Source organism: Corythoichthys intestinalis, chromosome 22 (assembly GCF_030265065.1).
Source record: "Corythoichthys intestinalis isolate RoL2023-P3 chromosome 22, ASM3026506v1, whole genome shotgun sequence".
In the NCBI taxonomy this organism is placed as follows: Eukaryota; Metazoa; Chordata; class Actinopteri; order Syngnathiformes; family Syngnathidae; genus Corythoichthys; species Corythoichthys intestinalis.
This window is the reverse complement of record NC_080416.1, coordinates 10,487,964-10,502,350: the sequence shown is the minus strand read 5'-3', so window position 1 is coordinate 10,502,350 and position 14,387 is coordinate 10,487,964. Positions and strand designations below refer to the sequence as shown.

At 39.3% G+C, this 14,387-nt stretch overlaps 1 protein-coding gene across 3 annotated transcripts in view; it reads right to left on the bottom strand.

Moving 5' to 3' along the window:
• The window catches only part of snx13 (sorting nexin 13), a 38,690-nt gene that overhangs the window by 21,998 nt on the left and 2,305 nt on the right, over nucleotides 1-14,387 (bottom strand). For all 3 annotated transcript variants that reach the window (XM_057827460.1, XM_057827457.1, XM_057827459.1), the window contains exons 2-4: nucleotides 3,397-3,509; nucleotides 3,235-3,337; nucleotides 3,078-3,167 (exon numbers count right to left, since the gene is read on the bottom strand). In XM_057827460.1, the coding sequence (XP_057683443.1) occupies nucleotides 3,078-3,167; nucleotides 3,235-3,337; nucleotides 3,397-3,509 (306 nt within the window). The remainder of the gene's footprint in view (nucleotides 1-3,077; nucleotides 3,168-3,234; nucleotides 3,338-3,396; nucleotides 3,510-14,387) is intronic.

Here is a 14,387-nt window from a genome sequence, read left to right as displayed (position 1 = left end):
CTGGCTACAATGTATCGTGATATATCACCTTTTTGATATGTTGTTAATCTTGCCGTAAAAAAGTAAGTAGTTACAGTTACAAATGACTTCTCCCAAAAAGTAATTGTGTTAGTAACTCAGTTACTTCATTGTAAGAGTAATTAGTTACTCTGATGTTACTTTCCATCTTCTACATGTTATTACATTATCCATTCTGTAACATCTTTTACATCGAAGATGTTCATATTAACTGATTGAAGAATTACTACAATATACCGTACACAGCATTTTAGAACATTTGGATCAAATATTATAGTCTTAAGAAAACACAAATGTAAACTGACCATTAACGAGTGCAAATCTCTGAAAATGTTAGGCACCACAAAGTAACAATATTATATATTGAAAATAATTCAAGTTTGACAACGCTACCTTTGAAATTCCTTGGCCCTTTGCCATTATTGCTGTCTTTTTGAGTTTGCCAGAGCGTGCAGTGAAGCAGGGCGTGATCCGCCCACCTAGCCAAACATCATCGCGTTTGCAAAGGCATCCCCACCCTCTTCCCTCCCCCCACTCTGCTCTCTCTAGGCAAGCAGGCAGCTGATGTGTGACAAAATCAAACAACTCGCACTTCATTCAACCAAATTGTAGTAAAACGCGCCCCTTCACATCCTCAGTAACGGTAATGGCGTTGCAAAGATGGAAAAGTAATTACTTAGCTCAGGGGTCCCCAACCTTTTTTGCACCATGGACCGGTGTGATTTGGGTCTTTTTTTCACGGACCGGTGCTTTGACAAATTTTGCAACCCATCAAAAACTGCAACTATGCGATTCTGCGCATGCGCGTAACATTAAAAATGGCCGCGAACGCAGCGATTCCAAAGTAAACACTACCAACTTTCTTTAAAGAAAGGAATATTAACTTACGTTTGATTGTGGATGGACAAAAGTCCTCCTCAGACCCATCCTGCCATGTTAGCTGCACACCGCTAGCTCACCGTTAACGCCTTCGCCGTGTCGTTTTTAGCATTAATTAAGAAGCCCGCTTCACAAAGATGCGATGTTGGAAATTGTAGCAAGGTTTTCAGTGCTCTCGTAGCGCTGTCAGGATATTCCGGAATGACTTTAAATGTCATAAATGTACGTTTAAGGTCGCCGTCATTTGCGATCTCTGCAAGCTGATCCTCCTGTTGCACAGACATGCTTGAATCACTCGATTTATTCACAAACGGGTCACGAATCCACTCCTTCGCAGTTCGTGGGTCTTTGAGGTTATAGGCCCATCTTCTGGCTCATCAGGTGCCCTTTTTCGCTGTAAAAAATCTCTCCAAAGACGTCTGTTTTCCAGTCATTTTCGCTAGCGTGGGGGAAACAAATGTGCTGCGCCCGGGGCTTAGTCATACGTTATTATGGAGGACAAGCACACATATATATATTATATATAAAAAACAAGATGTACTGCTTGCAGTCCAATCAATTGATTTCTATGACGACGTTCTAATCTATAGTGTAGTATTATATCTAAAGTAGACAGGGATATTGATGTGTTAAGCAGAGGCACAGGCCAAAGATATTTCGGCCAGAATGCGGTCGTTAATAAAATATTATTTCTAGAGCTGGGAATCTTTGGGCACCTAACGATTCGATTACGATTACGATTCAGAGGCTCCGATTCGATTATAAAACGATTATTGATGCACCCCCCTCCTTTTTTTTTTTTTTTTTTTTTTTAAATAAAGTTTTGTACATTAGTTCCAAAATTGTTCAAAAATACTCTCAGGCTAAACCAAACTACTATTTCAGTATCAAGTTAACATATAGCAGTAAACAAATATACAAAAATAACATTAAATAAAAAAAACTCCAGTCCCCATTCTGTATCAGCAGCTTTAAACTACATTCAATTAATTTAATGTTGTGAATCAACCGTTAAAGTTGTTAAAATTGCTCCCGTTATTCCATAATTTCCCTTTTGTCTACTTTTGACATGTGAAAGTTTTAAAACTATTTTAAAGATAGATTCAAGTCAATATTTTAACGATTTAAGAATATTTTAGATAAAAAGTTAATTAGGTTTGCTTGGAAGGTTCGCTACAACAGCATTGCAGGGAAGTTTACTGCTTTAAGATGGCGGCCGTTTACTAACGCCCGCATCTAGCTTTTTGCAGATGTGCTGCTACCGCTACCGAGTCTATAATCCATCTAGTCCTATATAAATGATATCTACCGTAACATTATGTAGCTTAGCTGTACTTGTAGCAGCTTTTCGGCAGCAGGCAGGTATGTTGTTGTGTTTTTTTATCTCGTGGCATGAGTTGAGCTAGAGCCGTGAGTTGAGCGTTGGCATTACCCGAGGGGCCGGTTAATGAGAAGCATAATGTTTAGCTACTCCCGCTCCGTTCCGTCCCGAAGCCCGTGTGTTGTACTTCCGCTTTACTTGGCATATTTCAATAATCGGAATTTGGATGTTTGTGAATCGTTCTCGAATCTTCCACGGCCGAATCGCGAATAATCTAAGAATCGGAAATTTTGCACACCTCTAATTATTTCTATGCGGCCCGGTAGCAAATGCGCCACCCGGCAGATGGGGACCCCTGACTTAGATTACTCATTACTGAAAAAAATAACGCTGTTAAAAATACTGTTATACTCTTAACGCCGTTATTAACAATAGTGATTGTCACATTCCTACCGTAAATGTTAATATAGCCCAAATAAAACTACAATAATTACTGAATAGTATATAGTATAGTAGTATATAGTATATAATAGTATATAACAGTATATAGTATTCGTCAATGTGTCTTTCAATTCTGGCGTATCAAGTTTGATCAACCTACCAATCAATCATGCAAACTACTCCAGTCAAACCAAACACATTGCGTCCTAAAAACATCCTATTTGATTTTGTGTCCAAGCGAACCACTACAAGACAACAATTGTGTATTTTGAAGTCGCAGCCTTGGTCACTTGAGCTCCCTAAAGGATTCCCACGCATTGCAATGATGGGAAGCATCCCAGTAAGTGTCATCTGACCATCACAAAGTGCTGCCTTGCCACTTAGGCGCTGCAAGTCACGTTGCTTTCTCAACACAAACCTGTTGCAGAGGTTCGTCTATGAAACTCGAGCCAGTCAGCCGCCTGTCAATCTTTATGGGCTTCATTTCCAGCTTCATCTCATCCAGCGTCTAACAAAATCAGAAAAAATCATTACAGAGGAAGATATCGGCAGAGATTAGCAACTACATTTTTTACCTTTGAAATACCAATTGGTGGAGGCGGCAGGTAGGAGTGCTCGCACTTCTCCAAGTACTTCTCCGAGTTGATTTTCCCATAAAGTAGAGTGACGGCGAAGCCCCTGTGGAGATGAAAAAATGACGATGTTCTGCATACATCATGAAATGTTTGTGTACTCACCCTCCAATGAAGCAGAGGATGTAAAAGGCCAGGTAGAAAATGGCAAAGGGTCCGAAGGTGATGAGGAACAGCACAACTCCGAGACCCCCCCATCCCCAAAAGGACAGACTGGCCTGAAAAAAACAAAAAACTGCAGTGAATAATCGTGTGCTAGCAATGAGTTAAATAATATGGGCCGATAAAAGCATTCGGATACTCCCGATTTTTTCCATTTCATTTCATACAGTTTTGGGCCAAAGAGCATGTTGTTTCAAAGTGAATGTAGAAGCCTTTTGCCTTTATACAAGGGCTGGTCACAAATCAGCACAGGAGTTATGCTTATTGACCATTAGAAGTCCCCAAACAAAGATGCTTGGGATTTGTTATGTGACCAGACCATTTGCATTCATAGTACAATAATTAAATGAGCAATTAATGAATGAAAAATAATTATAAACTCATTACATACTGCATAACTACAGCATTACCAGAAAGAAATAGTCACTAAGAAAAATAATTAAAAATATATATATATATGCAAAAGCACAGAAAAATGCATCTTAGGAATTGTCATTGCATCGTCATGTCCTATGATTGCCTGCCTTTATTTGTAATGCTTTGGGCGCCCCCTAGGGACTCTTTGGGGTAACAACTGTAAATGTAACAATTGTGAATGATTCCTTTTATTTAATTATAGGCATTTTGGCTCATTTCAATTTATATTATTTATATGGGACATTTATTTTCTATAACTTCAGGTGAAGTTGTTCTCTTATTTTTCACAGAATGTTTATTCCATTTTGAAAACCTTGAAGTTGTTACATTTACCATTATTAAGACATCCAGTAGGGCATCACAATACAATTAGCAATAACACGTTAAGTGCACATCCACATGTATCTGTGTCGGTTTTATATCAGTATCAGATTTTTGGAGATAGACAATATCGGGACATCGGTTAAGAAGTCCTTTTTGGACAACTCTAGTTACAAGTAATTAACAGAGATTGCGATTAATCGAGCTCTGTACAATAATGAATTGAAAAGTACAGTGCTGGAACGATTAATCAATTAGCTCGAGGAATTTGATTAGAAAAAATATTACAATTGAATGTTGCTGCCAGTATTTGTTTAATCAAAGTGGCATTGTAATGATTTGTTTTGAAAGTGTTTGCATTTAGTTTGATTAATTTGGGTGGATACACCACCCTCTAGTGGCAACAGTGAAAATAACAATTGAGCTAATGTTTTTTTTAAATGCATTTGTAATTTAGTTCATAGGTATATTTAGGCGTTTTTGTGGGAAGATGCATTTGAACCATTTGTTAAAAGCGTTGTTAAAAAAAAAAAAAAAAAACATTTTATAGCATTTAAGCTAGCGTAGTTTTGCTACGTAAGTTAGCCAATTGTTTTTTTGTTGTACTTAGATCCTACTAGATATATTTTTTATACCGGTTGAGGCGCAGCTCAGGTATTTTAATTTTTTATGGTCGTTATCCGATTACTCGATTATTCGAATTAACTAGTTCATCGATTAATCGACAACTAAAATAATCATTACCTGCAGCCCTAGAAAAGTAGTATTCAGTGCACTTTTATGTTAACAATGGCAGCGAATGAACCCTCCCAGTTCAAATGGATTGGACGTCTACTATTGATAAGCTCATTTAAATTCAGAGCAAAAGGATAAAAAGAGCCACATAATCTGACATCTATTACAGTTAGTGGCACTCAAAGAGTTAAGTATTTTGGATGTGAGGTCGCCGTGACCTACCCTAACCCCTAACATGAAACGCAATGACGTATCACTAGCTAAAACGGTACCACAAAGACTTGTGTGTACTTGTAAGGCACTTCCTATATTTTTCCTGTTTTTGCAAGTGACGGAAACAAAAGCTCTCTCGCTTCCAGCAAGCTAGCCTGCTGGCCCACTTTTCTGGACAAGCAAGTCGGGTCAGGTGGCTGCTGACTACTATTCCGGAAAATACCTTTTCACCACATAACAATCCACATTTTAGTGATAATAGTCAACATGTTGATTGAGCCGTGACATGATCACTGAATTCTTGAAGTACTCCACACCAATGCGTGACATGACAACACTGACTCTTTGTTTTACTACAACAGTAGATGCTCGGATGACAAATGTTGCAGTATTTGAGCAGCCAGTTAACCATTCACCTTCATTGCAATTTTATTTAGGTATACAAAATAAATGTAGCAGTAAATGCAGCTAATTAATTTGTATCTACATTTGTAGGTGTGTGAAAGGAGACAATGTTAAACTGTGCGAGGAATATAATAGAAATAGGCTAGACTGATATCTAAAAATGACAAAGCAGAGTCACAGAAAATCCCCATATAAGGACTATGAGTCATATGAAGACCAAATTGCTGCCTTTTAAATCTCCTTTAGCAGCTTGGTGACATTTACTTTTTGAATAATAGTTTCACCATCATAGATATTAAGCTGAAATACATTTCATGACGCAAGTGACATTTGTCCAAAGTGGAGATCTGGACCAGAAAAGGCGCATTTCGAAGCACTTTACATCAGAGAAATTTGACATTTGAAAACTAATTTAACAACAGCTCCATTGCACACACTGGATGAAGAAGCCCCGTTTCTCTTGTTAACATAGCAAGACTGACCTGACCATATTGTTTATAATGTTTATAGTAGGGGTGTGAAAATATATCGAAAACGTGATATATTGGGATACTTTGTAGTCCAAAAGGTTATCAATATTCTCCCGTCAAGAATCGTATCGTTTTAAAAAAGAAACCAACAAGTTGTCTACCAAAATCTCCCATTAGAATAGGGTATACGTTAGCTCACTGGCTGCCATTGGCAGCGTTAGACATCCAATTCATTATGACTGGATTGGACATCTAGCGCCGTCAATAGCACTGAAACTAGAGCATTCACAGCCAGTCTTTTGTGGGCAGTTTATAGTATAATGTACAATGTAAATATTTTAGCCAGAGCAGTTATTTTTTAGACAGAGCACTGAGAGCAGCTATACGTTTTCTTAATTGTTTAGTTATTTGTATTGCAGCACTGCAGGTTTGAGATGAATGCTATTTCATTGATGCTGTTGCACATATGCCGATAAAGTTACTTCAACTTGAAAATCCGCTTTTTGAAAAATCTAAACAAATTCCTTAAAAGTAACTCAAAACAATCCTAACCCCCATTTCGTTCTCCTTTTTAAATCTATGTTTCTTCTATTGTGTGCGTGCTTTTTTGTCATTATTTGTGGACAGAGATATGTAAAACCAATGGTGTGCAAATGTATGTTTAATGCTGTGACTATATCGAATTGTTGATGTATAACAATACCTTGTATCCTAAAAGGTTATTGATATGCTCCTGCAAAGAATCGATATATCAAATCGAGAAAAAAAAAAAAAGGAACCAACAGGTTGCTACCAAAAGGCTGCCATTGATGGCACTAGACGTCCAATCCATTTCGACTGGGAGGGTCAAAAATAGGATTGGACGTCTAGCGCCACCAGTGGGACTGAAACAGAGCCTTCACAGCCAGTCTTCCTGGTTTTGTGGGCATTTATAGGTCAGGTGAAGCGTTTTGAAGGGAATAGTATATTTTCTCGTATATGCTGTTTGAATGTTAATATTACTCAAACACATCCAATATAAAATAAATAGCATTTATATCATAGTTGAAAGAAAAACAAGCAGAATATATGTATTACGAACAGTTGGACTTGAAATGATTAGAATTTTGCAGCGCCAAGACAACAGGCAGATAAGGGTAGAACAGATACAGGACGTCTTCTGACCACAGAAGCCCAATGCACGTCATGCAGCTGATAGGCAAGACATCTTCAAGCCCACGTCTGCACCACAAAATCTCGCAATCAACTCTTCTGGACAGTCCAGAACAAATGGCGGAACATCTTGTCTTGCCACAAGGAACATGTGACACGCAAGAACCCGCAACAGATAAGTTGCCTGGAACTTCAGACTCACAGCTGTTCAAGCGACCGTTTCGCGGATCAAATTTCCAGGAATGAGCAAGCCACAGCAAACAGACAGCGGAATGGACCAATCAGCGACGGGCAGACGTGATGTTGGTAAAGCGACAAAAAAACTCTAGCACATCGAAATAAACATACGACAAGAACGGAGAAGTTTATTCAACATGGCTAACGCGAGAAAGACTATTGGTTTTAGCGACTCAATGTGTTTTTTGGTCATTTAAAACTGAATTTACCGCGGATTGGAACATATTCTTGGCTCTCCCGTTTGCCATCTGTGTTGTTGTGGAGACGATTTCCGACGCGCAGGAGTGACATTGGTCGTTAAGAACACATCACGCAAATAATCAAATCTGATTGCACGGATGATTTCGTTCAGGCTCGAGAGGCCTTTAAGGAGCTGGGTCCCAGACTGTTTTCACGGTGTTTGAAAAATACAGGGGGAACAGTCTGGCCGTGCCAGGCAAACAGAGAAGTGAACACTCAGCACTCACGTGGTGCTGAGGATGGAAAAAAATCATTTTCTTTCATTGCCCTGACAACAGTAACGCCCCGAATTCCCCTGTCCAACAGATAATAATCCTAAATAACGCCCAAACACACCCTTCTTCCAGACCACAGCCCACCTCACCAGAGCCTATAAAACACTGAATGTTAAACTACTTGTGCTAATTTTTCTAGGGAATCTTTCTTTGACTTGTGATATCGTGACCCTGGATCCAGTTTGCCTCCTCGTCTGGGTCTTTCTGTGCTGTAAAATTGCAGCCGACTTGAAATAAATTGTCAACTTGTTTTTCGAAGCCGTTTTCCAGCTTTTGGAATGGAGTCAGTAGAAGGGGTTAAGACTAAGGTGAATGCACCGAGTTTGGCCTTTTGGCTGGGTTGTCAGGGTTCCGCCAGCCCGGGTCCCGCCAGCCCGGGTCGTTGAAATTGCGCTAGCGTGGTTCTGGCGGTTAGGCTGACGTGATTCGGGCAATCTGGCTAAAAAGTCAGATTCCTTCAGTTCTCATTTATCAGGACAAATTTTCCCCAGAAACAACATTTGACGCATGCGAATTAAAATCCTTTCTGGGGAAAAAACCCTAAAAAAATAAACCAATAACAAGAAATGGAGCAAATACCAAAATGTGTGAAAGTAGCTGAGTAACAATTGTTTTGAATCACACAATTCCCATTTCATTTTTCAAAGACATCAAGGAAAACAATGAATTTGGAATTTTTATCCCCCAAAGATTTTACTCAGTGATGGCCAGCGCTACTCTCTCACCTAAGGACCATCAAAATCTTTAATCTTGAAGGTATGTTGGCGCTGAAACAGGCTAGACAACCAACACCTGGAAACAGATACACGACCAATGAGAAATGCGCAACAACTAACAGGTACCGAGTTGTTTCCATTGCCAACATTGCAGCGATTAACATCTTATAAGAGCTCATTGTTAGCGTCATTGTAGCACAATCTTTCAGCATTGACAGGAACTGCCACAGCTCCATTTATAACCACGACAATATAGCATGTGACACAGCGCAGCAACAGAAAGCAGGAGTGTCCAAAGCATTAACTATGCATCTAATTGACATGCTCGAAATGCGATACTCAAAGTACACAACAACGCCACAAAGAAAGATGTCTACTCGTGATTTCAGTCTGTGGAACTTAACTTTAAAGCCAATCGAGGATGTTTTATAAATAGTTGCTCGATAACGGGTGCTGAATGTGTGACGAGACGATGACGAAGCTTGGCGAGATAATAATCAGCAGTGTGAGTTATTGCAGCTTACACCGGGTTTAAAACGTGAACCATCTGCTTCACTGATTAACACCGGAGGCCTGTCGAGAAAACGTAGAAAAACGTGTTTCTCCTCTGACGCGTACAGAAACAAGTTTGAAAAATTGGTCAGCGATTAACATATTTGCTAGAAAGTGAGTATCTGGTTCTGCGGAAAAGAATTGAGTCACTCAGCAAGAATATTAAGGCCAAAGGGGTGCACGCTTCAACATTTATCTCGTTGCGTGTTCTAATAATGGTCCGCTGCGTTACTCGGCTCTATTCTGACACACTTGAGAAGATCTCATGGGTGGCTGCAGCCCTATCAGTGGCTATGTTTGCATGCAGCTATTAACATTGTCATATTAACTCTTTTGTGCTTAACTTTTAAATACCAGATGACACCTCTGGGTTAACATTTCTTTCTTTTTTTAATTTATTTTTTTTCATATGGTAGAAATCACGATTCTTTTAACTGAAGTTTTTATGTGATTTTTTAACTGGTAGTTTTAATAGAATTGTGTCTTCTAGAGTTGTTCCATATTATCAGATAGCCGACAATATCGGCCGATAATAGCATTTTAAATTAAAATGGTATCGGATAATATTGACATCGGTTTTGGGCCATTATTCATGTTGCCTTTAAAGTGAATGTAGATGCCTTCTGCTTTTGTACAAGGGCTGGTCACAGTTTAGCACTGCAGTTATGCTTACTGACCATTAGAACTGCCTTCCTTGCCGGACCTGCCTGCCTTGCCAGTTATGTTTATAGACCCCAATCACGTGACGTCACAACTCCGCCCCCCTGACTGGTGCCGCCATATTGTCCGTCAGTTCATCGTGTTTACATACTACCACTACGTACATTCCTCCTATTACTGCATTTTTTTCTGCTTGTCTAAGGAATCACCGCCTAGTAAACGAACCCAAAAGCCTTCCTGACAATCGTTAACATTGATTAATCAAAATGGTGAAGGGATGTGTGGCGGTTGGTTGCAGTAACAGAGAAGATAAACGGTCATTTTAGTAGTTGCTGTGTGCCCATTGTTAAAATGGCAAATCTCGAAAGCAGCACGGTTTGTTTATCTCGGTCCATGATGCGTTTCTGTCGACAGCCGTTAAGACAGCGGCGAAAACATCAATATGATGCCAACACGATCGCAGACATCATCAGACGGGGACTACTAAGCCCGTCGCCACGGTCGCGCAGCAAGAAGGTGAGCGCAACAACAAGTGTTGTCCCGAAAAATAGCCGCCCTGCGTGAAATGTCCCCCCTGGCGGCAGCGCCCACACAGAAACGACTTTCTTGTACCGTGAATATGTATTATTTTATCCTGCTTGAACTAATAAATGTCATACCTGTGTGATTGTCATTGGGATATGGTCGTGAAAACCTGTAGACTAATACATTTCTGTTCAAAGATGGTTATGTGGCCCAGTCCACGATTTGTTACTAAAATACATTACTAATATTTTGTGTAATTCAATTATTTAAAACTGATCTTACAGTCGTAAATCCATTACTGTAATGCGTCCATGAAACCATTTGATGTTTTCACGTCAATAAAGCGTTATAAATAAGCGCTCGCGGCAGGGGGGACATTTCACGCGGGGCAGCTATTTTTCCGCACACACCGGCCCTTTGTCGATCAAATTTCATTTTACAATCGTGACAATGGTGACGCTCGGCTGTCAGTTTATATTCGGCCCGTTGCCGATTTTGGGTACCCGACTCCTCATCGTGACAAACTGGAATATGATTGGAAATTTTGTGGTCTCAGGACGAGCTCTGACGCACGGGACGGGACCGGACGGGAGGAAACATGGGTTTAGGCATCAAATTTGGATCTGGTGACTGGATCGACAGAAGCTTTTCCAAATAACGGCTTTTATGCAACTCATCCAATGAGTTTACAGCATCTGAAAGCACCGGGACTTCCATAATTTGCAAGTGAATCCACCTTTACAGACTACAATCATTGACAATTCGACACACAATGATGGACAATATGGCAGCACAATACAGCGATCACGTGATTGTGTGACGTTGGTGATTGGGGTCTATTGACGATTAGATGTCTCCAAACTAACATACTTGGGATTTGTTAAGTGAGCAGAACATTTCCATTAATAGTGCAAAAATAAAACAAACAATAAATGATTGAAAAAATACTATATTACAAAATCATTATATATGACTACTGTGTTACCATTAAGAAATAGTCACTAAGAAAAGTAACAAAATATCAAAATCTATGCAAAAGCCCAACAAAATGCATCTTGGGAATAATTCAATGACAATACATTGTCTGGAATTGGTCATAATATGTTAAATCTTGGTCTGAACGATATTGGAAAAAAGTGACATTGCGACTCTTGGGGGGTTTGCGATTTTAAAACATCAAGAATTTTCACCAGATGACTTGAATAGATCTGTTTGGTTGATTTACTATGACCGCATTGTATTCATTTGGGATGTCCTGAACCGATGACGTGATCGGAAATCGGGTCGATCGCAGCAGAATCTCAAAATCAGTAGACTCGGACTCTTGACGCAAAAATATGTGGTACGGACACCCGAGTATACATATAATACTGTTTAATCCAAACTAAGGGTGCTTATCTGTGAATGATGAAGATAGGTGTATATAAAAGGGATCCAGGAAGCCATGTCTCTGCACAATTGCTGCTTTTATGAAGCAAAACAAAAGTTAAACAAAACAATCACACATCCTGCGATGGGACTATTGCGCATGCGCACATTGCAATGGCGATGTTTAAATAATATATTGCACAGGCCTAGTTAAATCCATGACCGCATGTTTAGGAATCGGATTTTTGGAGTTGGACAATATCGGGATATCGGTTATCAGTTAAACTCTAGTGTGTACTAATGTATATTAGCAATCAGTGTTGTTAATTTTACTTTAAAAAAGTAATTAATTACAATTACAAATTAATTCTCCCAAAAAGTAATTGCGTTAGTAACTCAGTTACCTGAATGTAAGAGTAATTAGTTAATTGGCAAAGTAACTAGTGATAATTTTCATGTTTTTATTTTTCTCAAAAAAAAAAAAAAAACAGGTTACACAATGTGAAGTTTAAAGGGTTTTGTGGACAATTGGCCCTAGCCCAATTCTTTACCCTCCACTTAACTAGACACAAGGGTATTGCGATAACCTTTGCTATGTGTGGAAGTCATTTAAAGTTGTGAATCAACCGTTAAAGTTGTTAAAATTGCTCCTGTTATTGCATTAGTTCCCTTCTGTCTACTTTCAACATGTGTGTTAAAACTGTTTCATCATTTAAAAATAGATTTTAAGTCAAGATTTTGCCGATTTAGGAGCATTTTAGATAAAAAAGTTACTTAGGTTCACTAGGAAGGATCTCTACATCAGAGCCTTCCTGAGAGGTCTACTGCTTTAAGATGGCGGCTGTTTACTAACGCATGTAGTCCTTAAAACATGGTGCCATTGCAGCCGTGTCTGTCATTTGCATCTAGTTCTATAATATGTGATAGCTACCGTATCATGTGGGCGTAGTTTGTAGGCTATGGCTACAGTCAGGTATTATTGGAGCCACTTAGCATTGCGTTTGCAACGGCGTCTTCCCCACTACTGCTCTGCTCTCTCGTCTCCGTGAGTCCGTCTCTGTCAGACTTTTTTTTTTTATTCAACCAACTTAGTAACGCATAGTAACGCACGCCTTTCCCGCCTCAGTAACGGTAACGGTGTTGCCAAGATGAGAAAAGTAATTAATTACTCATTACTCAAAAAAATAACGCTGTTATATTCTAACGCCGTTATTAACAACACTGTTAGCAATAAAGTAGCAGACATTTAAAAAAATGAAATCTTTTATTTCAGCGCACAATATGCATAGTTCTCATTGTGTTTAGCTTTATAGCTGACCAATATGACACAGGTGAGCATAGAAAATTTGAAAACTAAAATTTGCAGTTCCATTTGCTTTCAAATACATGATGAAAAAAACATCACTTATGAAGTGAGGTGGAAACTAATGACTCATTAGCTTATTCTTTCATTGGCAGTAAAAAAGTACTGGTATAGCTAGATTTTACAAAGATGTACAAATTTGTTGGATTTGTGAAATGAGACTATTCCATCATGACGTACTAATTGATTTAGAAAATACACAGTGCTGGCCAAAAGTATTGACACCCCTGCAATTCTGTCAGATAAGACTTTTGGCCAGCACTGTATGTTCACTCATGTAAACAGATACCCCCGCAAAAAAACACCAAATCTAAATCAAAATATTGTGTGCATATAGATACAGCTATTAGGCAATGTGATAGCTGACACCAATAACTGGGAGATCCCCAATTAAATCTGTATCAAGTCGAAGGGACGATGACTAATCGAGCTTAATCTGTCCGGAAATCCATTATGCAAAGAATTGCTATGTAGACCAAGAACGAACGATTGAGATCTTCAAAAAACATCTGAGAAAAACAAAAAACACTTGCTATAAGTCAACAAATCGACGTGTGCGCCAACTCAGAATTTAGTTTGAGCCAGACTCTTAATCTCCGCCTAGCATACAAAGCCATTTTCAAGTGTGCTCATTCCTGTGTCCCATATATCACACACTGTCTGACAATTTCAGGAAGCCTTTATTACAGGGTGCTATAGCCTTTTGTACTATACACAAGCGCACTACAGCCCAGCAGTTTCTAGTTGCAAAAATCACAGCTTTTTTCTAGTATAAGTCATAAGAAAAAGACACTGATGTGGCATTTACCTGCATAACCGCAACATGAATACCATACATTAGTCATATCATGGAGCCACACATCACTTATATGATGCTGACTTTCTGCGCACACTCTAGTTGCAAAACAGCCGTCTAAGATTGAGTTTGTCAGGTCAATGAACTCCCGTCAGGTGTCCAAGGTGACGCGCCGACAGTGGCGGTTTTGCCAAGGTTACTTTCAATCAGAGTTGGGACAAACTGTGAAGGACGAGGTCAACAAGTGATAGTACTTTCTATGTACGAGCCTGATTCTCAGCATCTACATGAAAGGGGAAGTAATCAAACAAAATGGTGACCAAGCAGTTTATACTGTACGCATGCCGCAGTGGCTACCAAAGCCTTGTTACTGAAGGCTAAATGTGTACTTAAAGCGCTGGAAAGTTGCCGAGAAGAGGCTCCATCGCCTTAATTCAACTTTATTACTTCTGCCAAGGAAGTCTCATTTTCATTTACCTTTGATGGCTT